At 44.2% G+C, this 25,516-nt stretch overlaps 6 protein-coding genes across 6 annotated transcripts; 2 read left to right on the forward strand and 4 right to left on the reverse strand.

Annotated features, from left to right (window-relative positions):
* Positions 1 to 6,764: 6,764 nt before the first annotated feature.
* LOC148960469 (uncharacterized) lies at positions 6,765 to 8,685 on the forward strand. The gene has a single exon (XM_089113162.1). It carries the CDS (start codon positions 7,619 to 7,621, stop codon positions 8,495 to 8,497), a length of 879 nt encoding a protein of 292 aa, XP_088969288.1. The 5' UTR covers positions 6,765 to 7,618; the 3' UTR covers positions 8,498 to 8,685.
* A 179-nt stretch (positions 8,686 to 8,864) lies between these two features.
* LOC135687899 (uncharacterized) lies at positions 8,865 to 10,745 on the reverse strand. Its single transcript, XM_065204543.2, has one exon. It carries the CDS (start codon positions 10,444 to 10,446, stop codon positions 9,253 to 9,255), a length of 1,194 nt encoding a protein of 397 aa, XP_065060615.1. The 5' UTR covers positions 10,447 to 10,745; the 3' UTR covers positions 8,865 to 9,252.
* A 135-nt stretch (positions 10,746 to 10,880) lies between these two features.
* LOC135687890 (uncharacterized) lies at positions 10,881 to 16,637 on the reverse strand (the record flags this gene model as incomplete). The annotated part of the gene is made up of 3 exons (XM_089112935.1): positions 10,881 to 13,919; positions 14,654 to 14,754; positions 16,010 to 16,637. Coding segments are annotated over 3 exons (1,671 nt in total), but the record flags the coding sequence as incomplete, so codon positions are not given.
* Positions 16,637 to 17,720, reverse strand: LOC148960470 (uncharacterized). The gene has a single exon (XM_089113165.1). The coding sequence runs from the start codon at positions 17,638 to 17,640 to the stop codon at positions 16,915 to 16,917; it is 726 nt and encodes a 241-aa protein (XP_088969291.1). The 5' UTR covers positions 17,641 to 17,720; the 3' UTR covers positions 16,637 to 16,914.
* On the reverse strand, positions 17,720 to 19,369 carry LOC135687900 (uncharacterized). The gene has a single exon (XM_065204544.2). The coding sequence runs from the start codon at positions 19,229 to 19,231 to the stop codon at positions 17,723 to 17,725; it is 1,509 nt and encodes a 502-aa protein (XP_065060616.2). The 5' UTR covers positions 19,232 to 19,369; the 3' UTR covers positions 17,720 to 17,722.
* Positions 19,370 to 21,877: 2,508 nt separating this feature from the next.
* Positions 21,878 to 23,262, forward strand: LOC135687901 (uncharacterized; the record flags this gene model as incomplete). The annotated part of the gene is made up of 1 exon (XM_065204545.2): positions 21,878 to 23,262. A coding segment is annotated over one exon (708 nt), but the record flags the coding sequence as incomplete, so codon positions are not given.
* Between the last annotated feature and the right edge of the window lie 2,254 nt (positions 23,263 to 25,516).

Consider the following 25,516-nt stretch of genomic DNA (forward strand, 5'->3'; position numbering starts at 1 on the left):
ATTTATCTTTGTATGAATGCAATTTTCTCTGAAACTATGCAAGATACTGAAACGAAAATTTCACAGTTTATTCTTGAAGGTACAGCAAGTTCAAATGTGGTCGGCAATTGTCAAAAAATCTTTGGTTCATGTTTTATTTACATTCGAATTGTTACTTTTCATGTTGAAGCTTAAAAAATTTCCTTAAAAATTTTGCAATTTCAAACTTTCAGCGGCAATAAAGAACTCAAAGGTGTTTTAAATGTCCCAAAAACTTGTTTTTCTGGAGGGGTTGATTTTCTAATTGATAATTTTGACTTTTTCTAGTTCCTTAGCTTCATTGTTTTTTGTAAAATCTCAACCGTACAAAATGAACCCTTAGATTTCTGATTTTGTCTATGAAACAAAAAATCATAATTTATCTTTGTAAGAATGCAATTTACTCTGAAACTATGCAAGATACTGAAACGAAAATTTCACAGATTATTCTTGAAGGTACGGCAAGTTCAAATATGGTCAGCAATCATTAAAGAAATATTTGCTTCAGGTTTTATTTACCTATGGAATGTTACTTTACAATTTGCAGCTTAAAAATTTACTTGAAAATTTTGTAATTTCAAAGTTTCAGCGGCAATAAAGAACTCAAAAGTGTTTTTAAAGGTCCCAAAAACTTGTTTTTCTGGTGTGGTTGACTTTTTAATTGATAATTCTGACTTTTTCTACTTCCTTGGTTTCATAGTTTTTTGTAAAATCTCAACCGTACAAAGTAAACCCTTAGATTTCTGATTTTGTTTATGAAACAAAAAATCTTGATTTATCTTTGTATGAATGCAATTTTCTCTAAAACTATGCAAGATAAAGAAACAAAAATTTACAGTTTGTTCTTGAAGGCACGGCAAGTTCACATATGGTCAGCAATGGTAAACAAAGTATTCGGTTCATGTTTTATTCACAATTGAAATGTTAGCTTTCAATTAGCAGCTTAAAAAATTTCCTTAAAAACTTTGTAATTTCAATCTTTCAGTGGCATTAAAGAACTCAAAAGTGTTTTTAAATGTCCAAAAAACTTGTTTTTCTGATGTGGTTGACTTTTTAATTGATAATTTTGACTTTTTCCATTTCCGTAGCTTCATAGTTTTTTGTAAATACTCAACCGTACAAAGTAAACCCTTAGATTTCTGATTTTGTATATGAAACATAAAATCTTGATTTATCTTTGTATGAATGCAATTTTCTCTGAAACTATGAAAGGTACTAAAACAAAAATTCACAGTTTATTCTTGAAGGTACGGAATGCTCAAATATGGTCAGCAATTGTCAAAAAAAAATATTTGCTTCCGGTTTTATTTACAATTGAATTAATTGTTTTCAATTTGAAGCTTAAAAAATTTACTTAAAAACTTTGTAATTTCAAACTTTCAGCGGCAATAGAAAACTCAAAAGTGTTTTTAAATGTCCCAAAAAATTGTTTTTCTGGTGTGGTTGAGTTTTTAATTGATAATTTTGACTTTTTCCATTTCCGTAGCTTCATAGTTTTTTGTAAATGCTCAACCGTACAAAGTAAACCCTTAGATTTCTGATTTTGTATATGAAATAAAAAATCTTGATTTATCTTTGTATGAATGCCATTTTGTCTGAAACTATGAAAGATACTGAAACGAAAATTTCACAGTTTATTCTTGAAGGTACGGCAAGTTTAAATATGGTCATTATTTGTCAAAAAAAATTTGGTTCATGTTTTATTTACATTTGGAATATTAGTTTTCAATTTGCAGCTTAAAAGATTTCCTTAAAAAATTTGTAATTTCAGACTTTCAGCGGCAATAAAGAACTCAAAAACGTTTTAAATGTCCCAAAAACCTGTTTTTCTTGTGTGGTTGACTTTTTAATTGATAATTTTGACTTTTTCCGTTTCCGTAGCTTCATAGTTTTTTGTAAATACTCAACCGTACAAAGTAAACCCTTAGATTTCTGATTTTGTATATGAAACAAAAAATCTTGATTTATCTTTGTATGGATGCAATTTTCTCTGAAACTATGAAAGGTACTAAAACAAAAAATTCACAGTTTATTCTTGAAGGTACGGAATGCTCAAATATGGTCAGCAATTGTCAAAAAAATATTTGCTTCCGGTTTTATTTACAATTGAATTAATAGTTTTCAATTTGAAGCTTAAAAAATTTACTTAAAAACTTTGTAATTTCAAACTTTCAGCGGCAATAGAGAACTCAAAAGTGTTTTTAAATGTCCCAAAAAGTTGTTTTTCTGGTGTGGTTGACTTTTTAATTGATAATTTTGACTTTTTCCATTTCCGTAGCTTCATAGTTTTTTGTAAATACTCAACCGTACAAAGTAAACCCTTAGATTACTGATTTTGTATATAAAAAAAAATCTTGATTTATCTTTGTAAGAATGCAATTTTCTCTGAAACTATGCAAGATACTGAAACGAAAATTCCACAGTTTATTCTTGAAGGTACGGCAAGTTCAATATGGGCAGCAATTGTCAAAAAATTTTTGGTTCTTGTTTTATTTACATTTGAATTGTTACTTTTCAATTTGCAGCTTAAAAAATGTTTTTGATGCTTTTTGAAGAAAACTTTAAATTTATTGCATAAAATTGGTAGCAAATGGTCTTATTTTAAGACCCAAAGGTCTCAAAATGAAAAACACCCTTAAACGTTTCCGAATGTAAATATGACGTACGGAGGCAATTGTAGCGTTGAATTCATTAACTAAAATTGTCTTTTGACGCTATTTGAAAAAGACTCGAAATTTATTGCATAAAATTGATAGCAAATGGTCTTATTTGAAGACCCAAGGGTACCAAGATCAAGAACATCCTTAAAAGTCTCCAAATGTTAAAATGACAAACTAAGGCAATTCTAGCAAGCAATTAATAACCTAAAACGGTCTTTTGACGCTATTTAAGAAAGGCTTTAAATTTATTGCAAAAATTGGTAGCAAATGGTCCTATTTTAAAACCTAAAGGTACCGAAATCAAGAACACCCTCAAACGTCTACAAATGTTAAAATGACGTACCGAGGCAATTCTAAAGTGCAATTTATTACCTAAAACGGTCTTTTGATGCTATTTGAAGAAGACTTTAAATTTATTGCATAAAATTGGTAGCAAATGGTCTTATTTTAAAACACAAAGGTACCAAAAACAAGAATATCCTTAAACGTCTCCGAAAGTTAAAATGACGTACCGAGGCAATTCTAAAGTGCAATTCATTACATAAAACGGTCTTTTGATGCTATTTGAGAAGGATTTTAATGTTATTGCACAAAATTGTCGCCATTTGGTCTTCTTTGAAGACCCAAAGGAAACAAAATCAAGAACACCCTTAAACCTCTCCAAATGTTAAAATGAAGTACTGAGGCAATTCTAGCTTGTAATTCATTACCTAAAACGATATTTTGCTGTTATTTAGAAAATACCTTAAATTTATTGCACAAAATTGTTGCCAAATGGTCTTATTTGAAGACCCAAATGAAACAAAATCAAGAACACCTTTAAACGTCTCCGAATGTTAAAATTACGTACCATGGCAACTCTAGCGTGCAATTCATTACCTAAAACGGTCTCTTGCTTTATTTAAAAAATAATTTAAATTTATTGCATAAAATTGGTAGCAAATGGTCTTATTTAAAGACCCAAAGGTACAAAAATAAAAAACACCCTTAAACGTCTCTGAATGTTAAAATGACGTACCGAGGCAATTCTAATTTGCAATTTATTACCTAAAACGGTCTTTTGATGCTATTTGAAGAAGACTCTAAAATTATTGCATAAAATTGGTAGTAAGTGGTCTTATTTCAAGACCCAAAGGTACCAGAGTCAAGAACACCCTTAAACGTCCCTTACCTTAACCCTAACCCTAACCCTGACCCTGACCCTAACCCTAACCCTAACCTTAAACATAACCCTAACCCTAACCCTTCCTCTAACCCTAACCTTAACCCTAACCCTAACCTTAACCCTAACCCTAACCCTAAACCTAACCCTAACCCTTACCCTAACCCTAACCCTGACTCTAACCCTAACCCTAACCCTAACTCTTACCCTGAGCCTTACCCTAACCCTAACTCTAACCTTAACTCTAACTGAATGTTGATTTATATCTTTATTTATGCAATTTTCTCTGAAACTATGCAAGATACTCGAACAAAAATTTCACAGTTTATATTTTAAGGTACACCAGCACAAGCACCAGCACCGGCACCAGCATCAGCACCTGCACCAGTACAAGCACTTACATAACCACCAGCACCAATAAAAGCAGAAGAACAACCCACAGCAACAACATAAGCAACAGCACTAGCACAAGCATCAGGACCAGCACAAGCACCAGCACCAGCACTGGCATAAGAACAGGCACCACTGCCAGCACCAGAACCAGCACCAACACCACTATCAGCAACACCACCAGCACCAGCACCAGCCTAAGCACCAGGGAAAGGCACAAGCGCCAGCACCAGCACCAACACGAAAACCAGCACAAGCAACAGCACAGGCATCCGAACCACCACCAGCACCACCACCACCACCACAACCAACAACAGCACCAGCCTAGGAACCAGGACAGGCACAAGCGCCAGCACCAGCACAAGCAACAGCACAAGCATTAGCACCAGCACCAGCACAACAGCACCACCACCACCACCAACACTTGCACCAGCCTTAGCCCCAGGACAGGCACAAGCGCCAGCACCATCTTTTTTTTGTCATTTAAGTTCATTATATAGATATATTCTATTTTAATTCATTTTTATTCAATATATATACTCTATTTTATTTCATTTTAATTCATTATGTATATTCCTATTTATTTCATTTTTTTCATTATATATATTCAATTTTTTTCATTTTTATTCATTATATATATTCTTTTTTTTCAGTTCAAATCATAATATATATTCTATTTTTTTATTTCAATTCATTATATTTATTCTTTTTTCTCATTTTAGTTCAATATATATATATTCTATATTGTTTATTTTAATTCATTATATATATTCTGTTTTTTTTATTTTAGTTCATTATATCTATTCTTTTTTTCATTTTATTCATTGTATATATTCTTTTTTATTTCATTTTTATTTATTATATATATTCTATTTTTTTCATTTTAGTTCTTTATATATATTGTACTTTTTTCATTTTAGTTCATTATATATATTCTATTTTTTTCATGTTTGTTCATTGTATATTCTATTTTTTCATTTTAGTTCATTATATATGTTCTTTTTTTTTTCATTTTAGTTCATTATATCTATTCTTTTTTTTATTCTAGTTCTTGATATATATTCTATTTTTTTCATTTTAATTCATTATATATATTCTATTTTTTTTATTTTAATTCATTTTATATATTCTATTTTTTTCATTTTAGTTCTTAATGTATATTCTTTTTTTTCATTTTAGTTCATTATATATATTCTTTTTTTTCATTTCAATTCACTATATATATTCTTTTTTTTTTCATTTTAGTTCATTATATATATTCTATTTTTTTCATTTTAATTCATTATATATATTCTATTTTTTTCATTTTAGTTCATTATATCTATTCTACTTTTTTATTTTAATTCATTTTATATATTCTTTTTTATTTCATTTTTATTTAATATATATATTCTATTTTTTTCATTTTAGTTCATTATTTATATTCTATTTTTTTCATTTTTATTCATTATTTATATTCTATTTTATTTCTTTTTAGTTCTTTATAAATATTCTATTTTTTTCATTCAAGTTCATTATATATATTCTATTTTTTTCATTTTAGTTCATTGTATATTCTATTTTTTTTATTTTAGTTCATTATATATATTCTATTTTTTTCATTTTAATTCATTATTTATATTCTGTTGTTTTCATTTTAGTTCATTATATATATTCTATTTTTTTTATTTTAGTTCATTGTATATTCTATTATTTTTATTTTAGTTCATTATATATATTCTATTTTTTTCATTTTAGTTCATTATATCTATTCTATTTTTTATATTCTAGTTCTTTATATATATTCTTTTTTGTCATTTTAGTTCATTATATATATTCTATTCTTTTCATTATAATTTATTATATATATTCAATTTTTTTCATTTTAATTCTTTATATATATTCTTTTTTTTTCATTTTAGTTCATTTTAGCTATTCTCTTTTTTTTTATTTTAGTTCATTATATATATTCTATTTTTTTCATTTTAGTTCACTATATCTATTCTATTTTTTTCATTTTATTTCATTATATATATTCTTTTTTTTCATTTTAGTCCATTTTAGCCATTCTCCTTTTTTTATTTAATATATTCTCTTTTTTTCATTTTAGTTCGTTATATATATTCTATTTTTTTCATTTTAATTCATTATATATATTCTAATTTTTTCATTATAGTTCATTATATATATTCTGTTTTTTTTTCATTTTAATTCATTATTTATATTCTGTTGTTTTCATTTTAGTTCATTATATATATTCTATTTTTTTTATTTTAGTTCATTGTATATTCTATTATTTTTATTTTAGTTCATGATATATATTCTATTTTTTTCATTTTAGTTCATTATATCTATTCTATTTTTTATATTCTAGTTCTTTATATATATTCTTTTTTTTCATTTTAGTTCATTATATATATTTTACTTTATTTAATTTTAGTTCATTATATATATTCTTTTTTTCATTTTACTTTATAGAGCGGTTGCAATAGAGCCCTCTTGCCTCGTTTCCAATATTGCTGCCATCTTGACGGGCAAGGCGGCTTTTTCGAAAACGTAAACATGGCCACTCAAAGCAGCGAGATTCCTCTTTCGTCGTACGTTCAATCGATGGGAGCATCAGCGAAGACTCGGTACTTATCAAAAATCGAGTGCATTAAAGAAGACCCGTACTTGTTGAAAAAACCTGCTCTCGACGAGAACATGAAACACTTGCCTAACGTAGACTACACTGACATTGTTAATTACCTTGTCTATTCAACAAGTTACCTGACGGCGAAGGAGATAAAGGCGAAAAAGTCATTACAAGCTTATAAAAACTTCTTGAGTGGGAGGGTTTTAGAAGCGGCAACAAAATTATTCAAGGATAAGTGCGTTTTGGTAGGAACGGTAAGTCAAAGATCTTATCCTGTGAATTAATCTGAAATTATTGCAACGAAAGCTAACTTGCTGAAATTAGTGCAAGAAAAATTAACTTGCTAAAATTATTGCAGCAAAGGTTGTTTTGTTGAAACGATCTTAACTGGACAGCAGCGAAATCTCGGATCGTTTTTTTTTAAGGTTAGAGTAAATCTTAGCTTCAGGGATGTATTGCCTTTTGGGATTTCTTGTCTCTGCCTGTGTCCCTATTTGATGCCTACTTTTTGATCATGAACATTGTTTTCCTTGAAAAAAATTGCTGCCACTAGTAATCTCAGACTATGCCACGTTGCCACCATATGATAAAAGTCTTTACTTTTTATTTGATAAAATTTCAAATTTGTTACGTTAGTGACATTTAATACAAAAAAATCAAGCCATTGTTTCATTATTACAGGGTCGTCATTCTCAGCATGCAAATAAAACGCCATTAAAACCATGGGTTCCTTTGAAAGCAGATGGAGAAATAGAAACAGCCCATTGCACATGTATGGCTGGTCTGGGAGAAGCTTGCTCACATGTTGCGTCACTGTTATTCTATGTTGATGAATTTCATCGTACAAAAGCAACAACATGCACCCAAGAACAGTGCAAATGGCTGTTGCCTAAAGCGGTTAAAGAAGTGCCTTACCTACCTGTTGTAGAAATAGATTTCAAAGGGGCAATCAGAAAGATGCAAGATTTTAATTTTGGCAGTAAAAGTAAGGAAGAAAGTCATGGGCCAGTTAAAAAGAAGAAAATGGAAAATGCTTGCTGTACTGGTCAAGATACGAAGCAAAAGGAATTCCTTAACAAGATTAGTTTGTTTGGGACTAGACCAGCTATTTTGTCAATAGCCGAGCCTTTTAATGAAGGTTTTGTTCCCTTTGGAGCCATCAGCAACCTGTATCTACCAGAATTGTATTCTCCTTCAAATACAGGGTGCTCTTTTGATGTTATTCAAAGGAAATGTGCTGAAGTTGTGCTGCCAGTACTGTCAGAGGAACAACTTCAGAGAATCCAAAAAGAGACAGCAAAGCAGTCAAAGTCAAAGCTTTGGTTTAGGCTCCGGACTGGTAGAATCACTGCTTCAAGATTCAAACAAGCTTGTAGTACTGATGTCTGCAACCCAAGCAAGAGCCTGATCAAATCCATATGTTACCCAACAGAGTGCATATTTACAAATGACGCTGTAGCTTGGGGTTTGGAAATGGAGAACATTGCTGTAGCTGCTTATGTAAAAGCCATGGAAGCAGAACACAAAGATTTTCAGTTTTTCAAGGCAGGATTGATTTTAAACAATAAATGGCCATTTTTAGGAGCCTCCCCAGATGGTTTGATATGTTGCGAATGCTGTGGGGAAGGTGTTTTTGAGGTCAAATGTCCTTAAAGCTGCAGAGAAATTTCACTGAATGAATATGCTTGCAAAGCCGATTCCATGCTAGTGCCTTTATGCCGCTCATTTGCACTCAAGCATGAGCATCAATATTATTTTCAAGTTCAATGCCAACCAGCAATGTCTGGGGCAAAGTATGCACAATTTGTATTATGGACACCAAAGGAAACACATACTGAGACAATCTATCCCAACAAGTCTTTCTTTGATGTTAATGTTAATAAAGCAAAAAAGTTCTTTCAGCTCTGTGTCCTACCAGAACTACTTGGAAAATACTATACAAAACAAAGAGATAATAAAAAAATCAGATAATATTTTTCTGTTTTATATATTTCTGTGACTTTTTATAAAAATAAAAATTAATCATCAGACAGTTGGTGATAAAAGCTAAAAGATGATATGGAAAGACATACATTTTTTGGTGTGCAAACAAAAGAGTTTTCTACATAAAAATAGTAAGAGAACAACCAAGAGAATATTAGTATATAAGGTACAAAAACATGTGGCAACATTTCAATAACAAAAAGTCATTTGAAAAACAATGATTGCTAAGTTTGTTTTAATCAGTTAGATTTTGCTAGACTATAAGGTTCAGAAAGTGGATGGAAAACGTTTTTGTCTCAATAGAAAAAAGCATTTTTCCATATGAAGAGAGGTCCTATGAAAAGTAGATAAAAAAACAGCTGTGAATATAAGTTAACCAAAAGTAAAGAAACTAATTAAAAATGAAAATATATAAAACAAGAAAACTAATTAAATGGAACAACAGAGTCACAAATGTTTGTAAGAGCACAGCACACCACTGCTATCTTGTCTATCTGGGGACTGGAATGTTGACTATAAAATGCTTCAATGTTCGAAATGAAAGAAATGACACCTTGTGGACAGATACCAATCAAAAACTTTACTGTATTATGATGTTTATAATTGCTCCAAGTGCATGCACGGGCCAATAAATCACCTGGACGCTCAATAAATACTTCAAAGCAGTCGATCACAACAACTACTTTACGACCATAGGCTTGAACAACATCATGAGGCATAGTCTTTTGGAGCTCTTCTCTGTCTGGCCACTTTATGAGAAATTTAAGCTCTCTAGCCATTACATCGATCCATTTATCAAAAATTCTTGAAGCCGTTGACTTCGAAATATTAAAACGATAAGCCAAATCCTGAAATGTTAAGTTTAACCTGAGTCTCATCATAGTGAGCAAAAACTCTTGAAACATTGTCAAACAATTCCGGTGTGTTTGTGAAATAGAGTCAGCGAGGAATGAAAACACTGACATCAGCAAGAGATAATTGGGAATACCGGTTAAAAACGAAACCGTTTCGTTATCCTGCTGCAATCTATTAATATCGATTTGTATCATAGAAATTACTTTTTCTTTTAGACCTTTATTATCGTTCTCCAATAAAGACAAGTTTTGCTCCAGGTTTTCAATATCAAGCATCGTAAAGTCCGTCTGAACCCCAATTGAAATTGACTTTGGAGATGAGCTGATTCCATCGCTGTTAGTCGATTGCTCGTCAAACGTAAAGGACTCAGTGTTGTCTACGACATCTGTTGGCCGGCCTAAGCCTTCCAATTGCGAAGCGGTACGTTTTCCTGATCGCTCCTTGCGTCTTTCCCAGCGAGAAGAAGTTTCTGATTTTACATTTAAATGACCTAAACGCAAGGTGGGGGCCCAATTTGGGTGGGACTTTTGAAACAGAGCAATGGGTTTACCAGTTATGAAATGATCAGAACAAACCCAAACAAACTTTTTTCCCTCGAGATCTGCACGTCGTATGTTACTTAGCCACTTATTTCTTCGTTCAGTAGAATAGTCCTTCGTTTGCTGATCCAAATGCGTTATTATTTTTGGCAAACGATGAAATGAGCGGTTTTTTTCGCGGTCAGACCGATTTGAACATCCGAAAACACTGCAACAGTTCACCATATTGGATCAACGATCACCGTCATAATGGCGGATGCGAGGTTATGCTAAATGGTTGCTGGGCAACAGATGGGTATTGAAACCGCTTTATTATAAATATTCTATTTTTTTCATTTTAGTTTATTATATATATTCTATTTTTTTTATTTTAGTTCTTTATATATATTCTATTTTTTTCATTTTAATTCATTATATATATTCTATTTTATTTCATTTTAATTCATTATATATATTCTATTTTATTTCATTTTCATTCATTATTTGTAATCTATTTTTTTCATTTTAATTCATTATATATAATCTATTTTTTTCATTTTAATTCATTATATATATTCTATTTTTTTCATTTTTATTCATTATATATATTCTTTTTATTTCATCTTAATTCATTATTTATATTCCATTTTATTTCATTTTTATTCATTATATATATTCTTTTTTTTTCATTTTAATTCATTATATATATTCTTTTTTTTCATTTTAGTTCATTATATATATTCTATTTTTTTCATTTTAGTTCATTATATATATTTTGTTTTTTTCATTTTAGTTCTTTATATATATTTTTTTTTCATTTTAGTTCATTATATATATTCTATTTTTTCATTCTAGTTCTTTTTATATATTCTATTTTTTACATTTTAATTCATTATATATATTCTATTTTTTTCATTTTAGTTCATTATATATATTTAATTCTTTTCGTTTATGTTAATTATATATATTATAATTTTCTCATTTTAATTCATTATATTTATTCTAGTGCTGGTGCTGGTGTTGGTGTTGGTGCTTGAGCCAATGCCAGTGCTTGTGCTCTTGCTGGTGCTGATGCCTGTGCTGGTGCTGTGTTGGTGTTGGTGCTGGTACTGATGCTGGTACTGGTGCTGCTGCTTGTGCCTCACCTGGTGCCAAGTGCTGGTGATGATGGTGGTGCTGGTGTTGGTGCTGGTGCTGGTGCCTGTGCCGTTGCTTTTGCTGATGCTGGCCATTGTTCCTGTTCTGATTCTTAAGCTGGTGCTTGTGCTGGTGTTGGTGCTGGTTGTGGTGCTGATGCTGGTGGTGGTGCTGGTGCTTGTGCTTGACCCAGTGCCTGTGCTGGAGTTGGTGCTGGCGCTGGCTCTTGTTGCCGTCCTGGTGCTTAGGCTGGTACAGGTGATGGTGGTGTTGCTGGTAGTGGTGCTGGTGCCTGTGCTCGTGCCTGGGCGGTACTGGCACTTGTGCTAAAACTGGTGCTGAAACTGGTGCTGGTGCTGGTGCCTATGCTGGTGCTGGTGTTAGTTCTGGTGCTGGTGCTTGTGCCTGTCCCGGTTCTTAGGCTGTTGCTTGTGCTGGTGTTGGTGCTGGTTCTTGTGCAGTTGCTGGTGTTGGTGTTGGTGCTAGTGCTGGTGCTGGTGCCTGTGCTGAAGGTTGTGGTGGTATTGGCGCTGGTGCTGGTGCTTGTGCATGTTCTCGTGCTTGTGCTTATTTAGGTGGTTGTACTGGTGCTGGTGCTGCTTCTTGTGCTGGACACATTGATTTTGCTGGTATTGGTGCTTATTCTGGTGCCTGGGCCTAGCCATCGCTCGTGCTGGTTCCTGTACTATTGCTGGAGCTTTAGCTGGTGCTGGTAATGGAGCTGGTGCTGGTGCTGGTGCTGGTGCTGATGCTGGTGCAGGTGCCTGTACCGTTGCTTTTGCTGATGCTGGTGCTTGTGCCTCTCCTGGTGGTTAGGCTGGTGCTAGTGTTGGTGGTGGTTCTGGTTCTGTTGCTGGTGCTGTGGTGGTGCTGGTGCTTGTGCTTGACCCAGTGCCTGTGCTGGTGTTGGGGCTGGTGCTTGCTCTTGTTCCTGTGCTGGTATTTCGGCTGGTACTGGTGCTGGTGGTGGTGCTAGTAGTGGTGCTGGTGCTTGCGCTCGTGCCTGGGCGGTACTGGCGCTTGTGCTGTTGCCTGTACCAGTGCAGGAGCATGTGTTGGTGTTAGTGCTTAGGCTGGTGCTACTGCAGGTGCTGGTGCTGGTGCTTGTGTTTGTTCTTGTGCTGGTGCTTGTACTAGTGGTGGTGCTGGTGTTGGGGCTGGTGTTGGTGCTGGTGCCTGTGCCGTTGCTTTTGCTGATGCTGGCGCTTGTGCCTGTCCTGATGCTTAGGCTGGTGCTGGTGCTGATGGTGGTGCTGTGGTGGTGCAGGTGTCGGTGCTGGTGCTGGCGCTTGTGCTTGGACCGGTGCTTGGGCCGATGCTGGCGCTTGTGCTGGTGCCTGTACTAGTGCTGGAGCTGGTTCTGGTGCTAGTGCTTAGGCTGGAGCTGGTGCTGGTACTGGTGCTGGTGCTAGTACTGGAACTTGTGCTTTTGCTTGTGCTAGTACTCTTATCTGTTTGTGCTGGAGCTTGAGCAATTGCCAGCTCTTGTAATAGTGCAAGTGGTTGTCCTGGTGATGATGCTCGTGCTGGTGCTGGTGCTAATGCTGGAGCCGGTGCTGGTTGAGGTATTGATACTGGTGTTTGTGCTTGAACCTGTGCTTGCTCTGGTCTTGGTTCTTGTTCTGGCGCTTGTGCCTATCCTAGTGGTTGGTTTTAGGGCTGGTGGTGGTGCTGGTTCTGATACTGGTGGTTGTGCTTGTGCTTGATCCAGTGCCTGTGCTGGTGTTGGGGCTGGTGCTGGCTCTTGTTCCTGTCGTGGTGCTTAGGTTGATACTGGTGCTACTGGTGGTGCTGGTAGTGGTGCTGGTGCTTGTGCTGGTGCCTGTACCAGTGCTAGAGCATGTAATGGTGTTAGTGCTTAGGCTGGTGCTACTGCTGGTGATGGTGCTGGTGTTGGTACTGGTGCTGGTGGCTGTGCCGCTGCTTTTGCTGATGCTGGCCCTGGTCCCCGTTCTGGTGCTTAGGCTGGTGCTTGTACTGGTGGTGGTGCTGGAGCTTGTGCTTGTGTTTGTGCTTGTGCTAGTGCTCGTACTCGTACCGGTGTTTGTGCAGAAACTAGGGCAAGTGCCGCCTCTTGTACTATTGCAAGTTCTTGTGCTGGTGCTGGTGTTAGTGCTGGTGCTGGTGCTGGCACTTGTGCCTGTCCTGGTGCTTAGGCTGGTGCTGGTGCTGGTGTTGGTGCTGGTTCCCGTGCTGGTGCCTGTGGTGGTGCCTGTACTAGTGCTGGAGCTGCTGCTGGTGCAGGTGCTTGTTCTTGTGCTGGTGCTTGTACCAGTGCTGCTGCTGGTGTTGGTGCTGGTGCTGGTGCTGGTGCTGGTGCCTGTGCCGTTGCTTTTGCTGATACTGGCCATTGTTCCTGTTCTGATTCTTAAGCTGGTGCTTGTGCTGGTGTTGGTGCTGGTTGTGGTGCTGATGCTGGTGGTGGTGCTCGTGCTTGTGCTTGACCCAGTGCCTGTGCTGGAGTTGATGCTGGCGCTGGCTCTTGTTGCCGTCCTGCTGCTTAGGCTGGTACAGGTGATGGTGGTGTTGCTGGTAGTGGTGCTGGTGCCTGTGCTCGTGCCTGGGCGGTACTGGCACTTGTGCTAAAACTGGTGCTGAAACTGGTTCTGGTGCCTATGCTGGTGCTGGTGTTAGTTCTGGTGCTGGTGCTTGTGCCTGTCCTGGTTCTTAGGCTGTTGCTTGTGCTGGTGTTGGTGCTGGTGCTTGTGCAGTTGCTGGTGTTGGTGTTGGTGCTAGTGCTGGTGCTGGTGCCTGTGCTGAAGGTTGTGGTGGTATTGGTGCTGGTACTGGTGCTTGTGCGGGTTCTCGTGCTTGTGCTTATTTTGGTGGTTGTACTGGTGCTGGTGCTGCTTCTTGTGCTGGACACATTGATTTTGCTGGTATTGGTGCTTGTTCTGGTGCCTGGGCCTAGCCATCGCTCGTGCTGGTTCCTGTACTATTGCTGGAGCTTTTGCTGGTGCTGGTAATGGAGCTGGTGCTGGTGCTGGTGCTGGTGCTGGTGCTGGTGCTGGTGCAGGTGCCTGTACCGTTGCTTTTGCTGATGCTGGTGCTTGTGCCTCTCCTGGTGGTTAGGCTGGTGCTAGTGTTGGTGGTGGTTCTGGTTCTGTTGCTGGTGCTGTGGTGGTGCTGGTGCTTGTGCTTGACCCAGTGCCTGTGCTGGTGTTGGGGCTGGTGCTTGTACTGGTGGTGGTGCTGGTGCTGGTGCTTCTGCTGGCGGTTGTCTCTGTCCTGGTGCTTAGGCTGGTGCTGGTGCTGGCGGTGGTGCTGGTGATGGTGGTTGTGCTAGTTCTTTTACTGCAGATGCTGCTACTGGTACTTGTGCTGGTGCCTGTTCTGGTACTGGTTCTAGTGCTTGTGCGTGTGTTTGTGTCGGTGCTGGTGCTTGTGTTGGTGCTGATGCTTGTGCTGATGCTTTTGCTAGTACAAGTGTTTGTGCTGTTGTTTGTGCTTATGCTCGTACCAGTACCTATACTGGTGCTTGTGATGGTGCCTACTTTTTTGTCGGCGCTTTAGATGGCTTTTGTACTAGTGCTACTGCTGTTGCTGGTGCTTGTGCTGCTGCTGGTGCTGATTCTGGTGCTTGTGCGTGTGCTTGTGTTGGCGCTGATGTTGGTGCTGGTGCTGGCACTGGTGGTCGCGCTGGCGCTGGTGCTGTTGCTGGTGCTGGTGCTAGTGCTAGTGCTAGTGCTTCTGCTCGTACCAGTGCTTGTGCTAGTGCTTGTGCTGGTGCCTACTCTTGTGCCGGCGCTTTGGCTGGTTCTTGAACTGGTTCTAGTGCTGCTGCTGGTGCTGCTGCTGGTGCTGCTGCTGGTGCTGGTGCTGGTGCTCGTGCTCCTGCTGGATCAGGTGCTTGTGCTGTTATTGGTGCTGGTGCTGGGGTCCAGGTGCTGGTGCTAGTGCTGATGGTCGTACCGGTGCTTGTGGTGGTGCCTGGGCCAGTGCTTACGCTTGAGCTGGTGCTATATAGTTCTAAGGCTTGTGTTGGTGCTGGTGTTGGTGCTGGTTCTGGCGCTTGTGCCTGTTCTGGTGCTTCTGCTGGTGCTTATGCTGGTGCTTGTGTTGATGCTGGTGCTGTTGCTTGTGCTGGTTCCTGTACCACTGCTGGAGACTGTTCTTGTGCTGGTGCTTGTGCCGGTGCTGGTACTTGTGCCGGTGCTGGTGCTTGTTCTGGTGCCTGTACTACTGCAAGAGCTGATGCTGGTGCTTCAGCTTAGGCTGGTGCTGGTGCTTGTGCTGGTGCCTGTTCTGGTACTGGCAATAGTGCTGGTAATGCCGCTTGTATCTGTCCTGGTGCTTAGTCTGCTGCTGCTGCTAGTGGTTGTCTTGATGCCTGGGCCGGTCAAGCGCTTATGCTGGTGCCTGTACTAGTGCTGGAGCTAGTCCTGGAGCTGGTGACAGTTCTTGTGCTGGTTCTTGTGCTGGTGCTTGTGGCTGGTCCCGGTGCTTTTGTTGGTGCTGTTACTTATGCTGGTGCTTGTGCTTCTGCTCGTGCTGGTTCTTATGTTTGTGCTTTTGTTGGTGCTTCTGCTGGTGCTTGTACTAGTGCAAGTGCTATTGCTTGTGCTGGTGCTGGTGCTAGTGATGGTCGCGGTGCTTTTGTTGGTGATATTGCTTACCTTGTTGCTTGTACTAGTGCTGGTGCTGGTGCTGGTGCTGGTACTGGCTCAGGTGCTTGTAATGGTCCAGTTACTTGTGCAGATCCTGGTGCTTTTGTTGGTGCTGTTGCTTTTGCTGGTACTTGGGCTTCTGCTGGTGCTTGTGATTCTGCTGGTGCTTGTGCTAGTGCTGGTGCTTGTGCTTCTGATGGTGCTCGAACTGGTTCTTTTGCTGGTGCTTGTGGCTGTGCATGGACTTGTGCTGGTGCTTGTCCTAGTGCTAGTGATGGTGCTGTTGCTGGTGCTGGTACTAGTGCAGGTGCTTCTTCTGGTCCAGTTGCTTGTGTTGGTGATGTTGTTGGTTCTTGGTCTGGCGCTTCTGTCTGTCCTGGTGCTTAGACTGGTGCTGGTACCTGTGTTGGTGCCTGTACTATTGCAGGAGCTAGTACTGGTGCTTGTTCTGGTGCTGGTGCTGGTGCTGGTGCTGGTGCTGGTGCTGGTGCTGGTGCTGGTGCTAGTGCTGATGATATTGCTAATGCTGGTGCTTGTGCCTGTGTTGTTGCTGGTGCTGGCGCTTGTGCCTGTCTTTGTGCTTAGGGCTAGTGCTGGTTGTGGTGCTGGTGCTGGAGCTCGTGCTAGTGCCTCTTCTGGTGCCTGAACTGATGATACCGCTGGTGCTGGTAGTGTTGCTGGTGCTTGTGCTAGTTCTTATACTGGTGCTTGTGCTGGTGCTTTGGCTGTTGCTGGTTCTTGAGCTGGACCTGGTGCTTGTGCTGGTGCCTGAGGCGGTGCTGGCGCTTGTTCTAGTGCCTGTATTAGTGCTGGAGTTGGTTCTGGTGCTAGTTCTAGAGCTAGTACTGGTGCTGGTTCTGGTTCTAGTGCTGGCGCTGATGCTGGTGCTGTTGCTAATGCTGATGCTGGTGCCTGTGCCAAAGCTTGTGCTGTTGCTGGTGTTGGTGGTTCTGGAACTAGTGCTAGTGCCTCACCTGGTGTCTGAACTGATGATGCTGCTGGTGCTGGTAGTGTTGCTGGTGCTTGTGCTGGTTCTCAAACCAGTGCTTGTGCTGGAGCTTGGGCCGGTGCCGGTGTTTGTGATGGTGCTTGTACCAGTGGAAGTACTGGTGCTGGTTCTGGTGCTGGTGCTTGTGCTTGAACCGGTAACTATGCTGGTGCCTGTGCTGTTGCTGGCGCTTGTGACTGTTCTGGTGCTCAGGCTGGTGCTGGTGCTGATGCTGATGCTGGTGCTGGTGCTGGTGCTGGGGCTGGTTCTTGTGCTTGTGCTAGTGCCGTTGTCGATGCTTGTGCTGGTGCTAGTGCTGGTACTTGTGTTGGTTGGGGTGCTTCTGCTGGCTATGGTGCTGATGCTGGTGCTTATGCGTGTGCTTGTGTTGATGCTGGTGCTAATGCTGGTCTTTAGCGCGGTGCTGGCACTTGTGCTGCTGCCTGTACTGGAGCCGGTGCTGGTGCTGGTTCCGGTGCTAGTGCTGGTGCTGCTGCTGGTGCGAGTGCTGATTCTGGTTCTTGTACGTTTGCTTGTTTTGGTGCTGGTGTTGGTGCTGGCGCTGGTGCCTGTCCTGGTGCTTAGGCTGATGCTGGTGCTTGTGGTAGTGGCGATTCTGGTACTGGTGCTGGTGCTTAGGTTGGTGCTGATGTTGGTGCTTGTGCTGGACCCAGTGCTTGTGCTGGTGCTGGTGCTGTTGCTTGTCATGGTTACTGGGTCGGTGCTGGTGCTTGTGCTTGTCACTGTACTAGTGCTGAAGCTAGTGCTGGTTCTGGTTCTGTTTCTGCTGCTAGTGCTGGTGCTGGTTCCTGTACAGTTGCTCGGCTGTTGCTGGTGGTGGTGCTGGTGCTGGTACTTGTGCTGGACCTGGCGCATGTGCCTGTCTTCGTGTTGGTGCTGGTGCTGATGCTGGTGCTCGTGCTGGTGCTGGTGCTGGGGCTGGTGCTGGTTCTTGTGCTGGCACTTGTGCTGGTGCTGTTGGTGGTGTTCGTGCTGGTGCGGCTGCAGGTTCCTGTGCTGGTGCCTGTACTAGTACTGGTGTATGTGCTGGACCGGTTCTTGTTATAGTGCTGTTGCTGGACCCGGTGGTGGTGCTGGTGACTGTGCTGGTGCTGGTTCTAGTGCCTGTGTTGGTGCTGATGTTAGTTCTTGTGCCGGCGATGTTGCCTGTCCTGGTGCTTAGGCTGATGCTTTTGCTGGTATTGTTATTGGTGCTGGTGCTGGTGCTGGTGCCTGTGCTGGTGCTTATGTTGGTGCTTGTACTGGTGCCAGTGCTTACGCTGGTGCTGGTGCTGTTGCTAGACCTGACGCTTGTGTTGGGGCTTGTAACAGTGCTAGTACTGGTGCTGTTGCTTGTGCTGGTGCTGGCGCATGTGCCTGTTCTGGTGCTTAGGCTGGTGCTGTTGCTGGTAGTGGTGGAGGTGCTGGTGCTGGTGCTGGTTGAGGTGCTGCTGCTGGTGCTTTTGTTTCTGCTTCTGCTGGCTATGGTGCTGATGCTGGTGCTGGTGCATCTGCTTGTGCCGGTGGTTGTGCTGGTGTTGATGCTGACACTGGTGCTTGTACTACTGCTAGTGCTGGTGTTGGTGCTTTTACTACTGCTAGTGCTGGTACTGGTGCTGGTGCTAGTTCTAGCGCTGGTGTTAGTGCTGGTGCTGGCTTTTGTGCCTGTCCTGGTTTTTTTGCTGGTGCTTTGGCTGGTACTGGTTCTGGTGTTCGTGCTTGTGCTGGTGCTTGTGCTGTTGCTCGTGCCAATGCCGTGTCTTGTGCCGATGCTTGTGCTGGTTTTTGTACTAGTGCAAGTGCTAGTGTTAGTGCTAGTGTTGGTGCTGGTGCTGGTGCTGGAGCTTGTGCCTGTGCTTGTGCCGGTCTTTCTGCCGATGCTGGTGTTGGAGCTTGTGCTTGTGCCTGTCCTGGTGCTTAAGTTGGAGCTTTTGCTGGTGCTTGTACTGGTTCTGGTTCTTGTACTAATGGTAGTGCTGGTGCTGGTATTGGTGCTTGTGCTGGTGCAGGTTCTTGGGCCGGTGCCAGTGCTTGAGCTGGTGCTGGTGCTTGTGCTGTTGCTCGTACCAGTGCTTGTGCTGGTGCTTGGGCCTGTGCTGGTGCTGGTGCTGGTGCTGGAGCTGGTGCCCGTGCTTGTACCGGTGCTTGTTCTTGTGCTGGTGCTTGTGCCTGTCCTGGTTCTTGTGCTTTGGCTGGTGCTGGTGCTGGTGTTGGTGCTTGTTCTGGTGCTGGTGCTGGTGCTTGTGCTGTTGCTCGTGCAAATGCCGTGTCTTGTGCCGATGCTTCTGCTAGTGCTCATGCCATTGCCGGCTCTTGTGCCGGCACTTGTGCTCTTTCTTCCTTCTAATTCTAGTGCTACTGCTGGTTCTTGTGTTTGTGCTGGTCCTGGTGGTGGAGCTGGTGCCTGTGCTTGTGCCAGTTCCTGTGCTGGTGCTGGTGTTTGTGCTAGTGTTGATGCTGGTGCTGGTGCTTGAGCTGGTGTCTGTGCTTGTGCCGGTGATTGTGCAGGTGTTGGTGCAAGTGCTGCTGGTGATACTAATGCTGGTGCTTGTGCTGGTACTGGTGCTTCTGCCCGTCCTCGTACTGGTGATTGTGCTGTTGCTTGGGCCGGTGCCCGCGCTTATGCTGGTTCTAGCGCCTGTGCTCGTGTCAATGCTTGTGTTGGTTCTTGGATCGGTGCCGGCGCTTGTGCTGGTGCTTGCTCTAGTACTAGTGCTAGTGATATTGCTTCTGCTGATGCTGGTGCAGGTGCTTTTGCTGGTGCTTGTGCTGGAGCTTGTGCCAGTGGTTGAGAAGGTGGTGGTGCTTGTGCCTGTTCCGGTGCTTGTGCTGGTGCTGTTGCTTATGCTGATCTTGGTGCTTGTGCTTCTGCTGGTTCCTTTGCTGGTGCTTGTTAATGTCCTGGTGCTGGTGCTGGTGCTGGTGCTAGTGTTGGTGTGGGTGCTTCTGCTGTTTCTGGTGCTGGTGCCTGTGCTCTTCCCTTTACTGCTGGAGCCTGTGCTTATGCTGGTGCTTTCACTGGTGTTGGTGCTGATGCTAGTGCTGGTGCTGGTTCTTGTGCTGGTGCTTGTGTTAGTGTTTCTGCTCGTACCAATGCTTATGCTGGTGCTCTTGCCGGTGCCGGCTCTTGTGCTGGCGCCAACTATCGTGCGGGTACTTTTGCTGTTTGTTGATCTTGTGTTTGTGCTAGTGCTGGTGCTGTTGCTGGTGCTCGTGCCGGTTCTTGTGTTGGTGCTGGTGCTGGTTCTAGTGCTGATGCTGGTGCTGGTGCTTGAGCTGGTGTCTGTGCTTGTGCCGGTGCTTGTGCTGGTGCTGGTGCTGCTTCTGTTGCTGGTGCTGGTTCTTGTGCTGGTGCTTTTGTTGGTACTGGTGCTTGTGCCAGTGCTTGTGCTGGTGTTTGTGCTGGTGCTGGTGCTGATGTTTGTGCTGCTGCTGATCCTGTAGCTAGTGCCTATGTTGGTGCTGGTGCTGATGATTGTGCTGGAGCTTGTGCTGGAACTTGTGCTGGATCTTGTGCTTCTGCTTCTTTTGGAGTTTGTGCTGGTGCATGTGTTTGTGCTTCTGCCGGTTCTTGTTCTGGTGCTGGTGTTGGTGCTGGTGCTGGCGGTTGTCCCTGTCCTGGTGCTTAGGCTGGTGTTGGTACTGGTGCTGGCGGTTGTCCCTGTCCTGGTGCTTAGGCTGGTGCTGGTGCTGGCGGTGGTTCTGGTGATTGTGGTTGTGCTAGTTCTTTTACTGCAGATGCTGCTGCTGGTACTTGTGCTGGTGCCTGTTCTGGTACTGGTTCTAGTGCTTGTGCGTGTGTTTGTGTCGGTGCTGGTGCTTGTGTTGGTGCTGATGCTTGTGCTGATGCTTTTGCTAGTACCAGTGTTAGTGCTTTTGCTCGTACCAGTACCTATACTGGTGCTTGTGCTGGTGCCTACTTTTTTGTCGGCGCTTTAGATGGTTTTTGTACTAGTGCTACTGCTGTTGCTGGTGCTTGTGCTGCTGCTGGTGCTGATTCTGGTGCTTGTGCGTGTGCTTGTGTTGGTGCTGATGTTGGTGCTGGTGCTGGCACTGGTGGTCGCGCTGGCGCTGGTGCTGTTGCTGGTGCTGGTGCTAGTGCTAGTGCTTGTGCTTCTGCTCGTACCAGTGCTTGTGCTAGTGCTTATGCTGGTGCCTACTCTTGTGCCGGCGCTTTTGATGGTTCTTGAACTGGTTCTAGTGCTGCTGCTGGTGCTGGTTGTGGTGCTCCTGCTGGATCCGGTGCTTGTGCCGGTGCCAGTGCTTGTTGCCTGTGCTAGCTTTTTTCTCAACGCACGCTACTGCTGTACTAGTGCTACTGCTGTTGCTCGTGCTTGATCTAGTGTTATTGCTGGTCCTGGTGCTGTTGTTTGTGCTGCTGCTGATCCTGTAGCTGGTGCCTGTGTTGGTGCTGGTGCTGATTCTTGTGCTGGAGCTTGTGCTGGAGCTTGTGTTTCTTCTTCTTTTAGAGTTTGTGCTTTTACTTTTGCTTCTGCTTCTGTTTCTGCCGATGGTTCTACTGGTGCTTGTGCTCGTACCAGCGCTTGTGCTTCCTGTTTGTGCTCGTACCAGTGCTTGTGCTGTTGCATGTGTCGGTGCCTACTCTTGTGCCGGCGCTTATGCAGGTTCTTGTACCAGTTCTAGTGCTGGTGCTGGAACTACTGCCTATGCTGCACCCAGTGCTTGTGATGGTGCTGTTGCTTGTGCTGGTGCCTGAGCCGGCGCGGGCCTTGTTCTGTTGCCTGTGCTAGTGCTGGAGCTGGTTCTGGTGCTGGTTCTTGTGCCTTTGCCATTGCTTTTGCTGATGCTGGTGCTTGTACCTTTCCTGGTGCTTAGGCTGGTGCTGGTGGTGGTGGTAGTGCTGGTGCTTGTGTTCGACCCGGTGCTTGTGCTGGTGTTGGTGCTGGTGCTGGGGTCCAGGTGCTGGTGCTGGTGCTAGTGTTGATGGTCGTACCGGTGCTTGTGGTGGTACCTGGGCCAGTGCTTACGCCTGTGCTTGTGCTTTACTAGTTCTAAGGCTGGTGCTGGTGCTGGTGCTGGTTCTGGTGCTAGTACTGATGTGGGTGCGTGGGCTGGTCCTAGTGCTAGTGCTGCTGACTGTGTTGGTGCTGGTGCTGGCGCTGGTGCTGGCGCTGTCGCTGGTGCTGGTGCTGGTGCTGGCGCTGGTGCTGGTGCTGAGGCTTGGGCTGGTGCTGTTGCTTGTGTCGGTGCTTCTGCTGGTGCTGGTGTAGGTGCTGGTGCTGGCGTTTGTGCCTGTCCTGGTGCTCATGCTGGTGCTGGTGCTGGTGCTTGTGCTGGTACAGGTGCTTGTGCTGGTTCTGGTGCTGGTGCTTGTGCTGGTGCTTGTACTGGTGCTTTTGATGGAGCTTGGGCCTGTGCTAATGTTTGTGCTGGTGCTACTGCTGGTACCGGCGCTTTTGCTGGTGGTGGTGCTGATGCTGGTTCTAATGCTTCTGCTGTTGCTGGTGTCGGTGCTGGTGCTGGCGCTCGTGCCCGTACTGTTGCTCATGGGGGAGCTGGTGCTGGTGCTTGTACTGGAACAGGGGCCTGTGCTGATACCTTTACTAGTGCTGGAGCTGGTGCTGGTGCTGGTTCTGTTGCTAGTTCTGATGCTGTTGCTAGTGCTTGTGCTTGTTCCTGCCCTGGTGCCTAGTTCCGGTGCTGGTGGTGGTGCTCGTGGTGGTGCTGGTGTTGGTGCTGGTGCTGATGTTGGTGCTTGTGCTTCTGCTGGTGCTGGTGCTAATGCTGGTTCTGATGCTAGTGCTAGTGCTGGTGGTCGTACCGGTTCTTGTGCTGGTGCTTTGGCCTGTACCAACGTTTGTGCTTGTGCTTGTACTAGTTCTAAGGCTAGTGCTTGTGCTTGTGTTGGTGCTGGTGCTTCTGCTCCTGCAAGTGCTTGTCCTGTTGTTTATGCTGTTGCTGGCGCTTCTGCCTATCCTGGTTCTTAGGCTGGTGCTTGTGCAGGTGGCGGTTCTGGTGGTGGTGCTGGTGCTTTTGCTTGTGCTTCTACTAGCGCTGATGGTTGTGCTGGTACCGGTTCTTGTGCTGGTGCTATTGCTTATGCTGGTGCTTGTGGTTCAGCTGATACTGGTGCTAGTGTGGTGCTGATGCTGGTTCTTGTGCTGGTGCTATTGCTTATGCTGGTGCTTGTGGTTCAGCTGATACTGGTGCTAGTGTGGTGCTGATGCTGGTTCTGATGCTTCTGCTGGTGCAGGTGCTGGTGTCGGTGCTGGTGCTGGCGCTTGTGCCTGTCCTAGTGATCATCCTAGTGCTGGTGCTTGTGCTGGAACAGGCTCTGGTGCTGGTGCTTATGCTGATACTTGTATTGGTGCCAGTGCTGATGCTGGTACTGATGCTTGTTCTGGTGCTCGTTCTGCTTCTTGTGCTGATGCTTGGGCTGTTGCAGGCCCTTCTGATGGTGTTTGTACTAGTGCTAGTGTTAGTGCTGGTGCTGGTGTTTGTGCTAGTGCAGGTGCTTGTGCTGGTACAGGTTCTTGTGCTGGTGCTTCTGTCGGTGCCTGTGCTTGTGCTTATAATAGTGCAAGCGCTTATGCTGGTGCTTGTGCTTGTGCTGGTGCTTGGGCCGGTGCTGGTACTGGTCCTGGTGCTGGTGGTGGTGCAGGTTGTGGTGCTGCTTTTAGAGCTGTTACTTGTGCTGAACCCAGTACTGGTGTTGGTGCTGGTGCTGATGTTGGTGCTTGTGCTTGTCCTGATGCTGGTGCTGGTTCTAGTGCTGGTGCTGATGCTACTGCTGGTACTGGTGTTGGTGCTTGTGCTGGTCCCAATGCTGGTGCTGTGACTGGTGCTTTTGCTTGTCATGGCTCCTGGGCTGGTGCTGGCGCTTGTGCTGGTGCCTGTACTAAAGCTGGAGCTGGAGCTGGTGCTGGTGCTCTTTCTGGTTCCGTTGGTAGTGCTGGTGCTGGTGCTGGTGCTGGTGCCTGTAACGTTGTTTGTGCTTGTGCTAGTGCCTGGGCCAGTGCCGGTGCTTGAGCTGGTGCCTGTACTAGTGCTGAAGCTGGTTCTGGTGCTGGTGCTGGTGCTGGTTCTGGTGCTGGGGCTGGTGCTAGTGCCTTTGCCGTTGCTTTTGCTGATGCTGGTGCTTGTACCTGTCCTGGTCCTTAGGCTGGTGCTGGTGATGGTGGTGGTGCTGGTGCTTGTTCTTGACCCGGTGCTTGTGCTGCTGTTGGTGCTGGTGCTCGGGTCTAGATGCTGGTGCTAGTGCTGATGGTCGTAACGGTGCTTGTGGTGGTGCCTGGCCCAGTGCTTACGCTTTAGCTGGTGCTATATAGTTCTAAGGCTTGTGCTGGTGCTGGTGCTGGTGCTTGTGCCTGTTCTGGTGCTTCAGCTCGTGCTTATACTGGTGCTTGTGCCTGTGCCAATGCTTGTGCTGTTATTGGTTCTGTTGGTTCTGGAACTAGTGCTAGTGCCTCACCTGGCGTCTGAACTAATGATGCTGCTGGTGCTGGTACTTGTGCTTGAACCGGTAATTGTGCTGGCGCATGTGCCTGTTCAGGTGCTTAGGCTGGTGCTGTTGCTGGTGCTGGTGCTGGTTGAGGTGCTGGTGCTGGTGCTTTTTTTTCTGCTTCTGCTGGCTATGGTGCTGATGCTGGTGCTGGTGCATCTGCTTGTTCCGGTGGTTGTGCTGGTGTTGATGCTGACACTGGTGCTTGTACTAGTGCTAGTGCTGGTACTGGTGCTGGTGCTGGTGCTGGTGCTAGTTCTAGTGCTGGTGTTGGTGCTGGAGCTGGTGCTTGTGCCTGTCCTGGTTCTTGTGCTGGTGCTTTGGCTGGTGCTAGTGCTGGTGTTGGTGCTTGTTCTGGTGCTGGTGCTTGTGCTGTTGCTCGTGCCAATGCCATGTCTGGTGCCGATGCTTGTGCTGGCGCTCATGCTAATGCCGGCTCTTGTGCCGGCACTTGTGCTCTTTCTTTCTTCTAGTGTTAGTGCTAGTGCTGGTTCTGGTGTTGGTGCTGGTACTGGTGGTGGAGATGGAGCCTGTGCTTGTGCCGGTTCTTGTACTGGTGCTGGTGTTTGTGCTAGTGTTGATGCTGGTGCCGGTGCTTGTGCTGCTGGTGATACTAATGCTGGTGCTTGTGCTGGTACTGGTGCTTGTGCCCGTCCTCATACTGGTAATTGTGCTGTGGTTTGGGCCGGTGCCCGCGCTTATGCTGGTGCTAGCGCTTGTAATCATGTCAGTGCTTGTGCAGGTGCTTGGGCCGTTGCCGGCGCTTGTGCTGGTGCTTGCTCTAGTGCTAGTGCTAGTGATATTGCTTCTGCTGTTGCTGGTGGAGGGGCTTTTGCTGGTGCTGGTGCTGGAGCTTGTGATGTTGTTTATGCTGGTGCTTGTGCTTCTGCTGGTACCTTTGCTGGTGCTTGTTATGGCCCCGGTGCTTGTCCTGGTGCTGGTTTTTGTGCTGCTGCTTGTGCAGGTGCTGGTGCCTGTGTTGGTGCTGATGCTGGTGCTTTTATTAGTGTTAGTGCTAGTGCTAGTGCTGGTGCTGGTGCTGGTGCTGGTGCTGGTGCTGGTGCTGGTGCTGGTGCTGGTGCTGGTGCCGGTGCTGGTGCTGGTGCTGGTGCTGGTGCTAGT

Source organism: Rhopilema esculentum, chromosome 3 (genome assembly GCF_057945365.1).
Source record: "Rhopilema esculentum isolate cy_ngs chromosome 3, ASM5794536v1, whole genome shotgun sequence".
In the NCBI taxonomy this organism is placed as follows: domain Eukaryota; kingdom Metazoa; phylum Cnidaria; class Scyphozoa; order Rhizostomeae; family Rhizostomatidae; genus Rhopilema; species Rhopilema esculentum.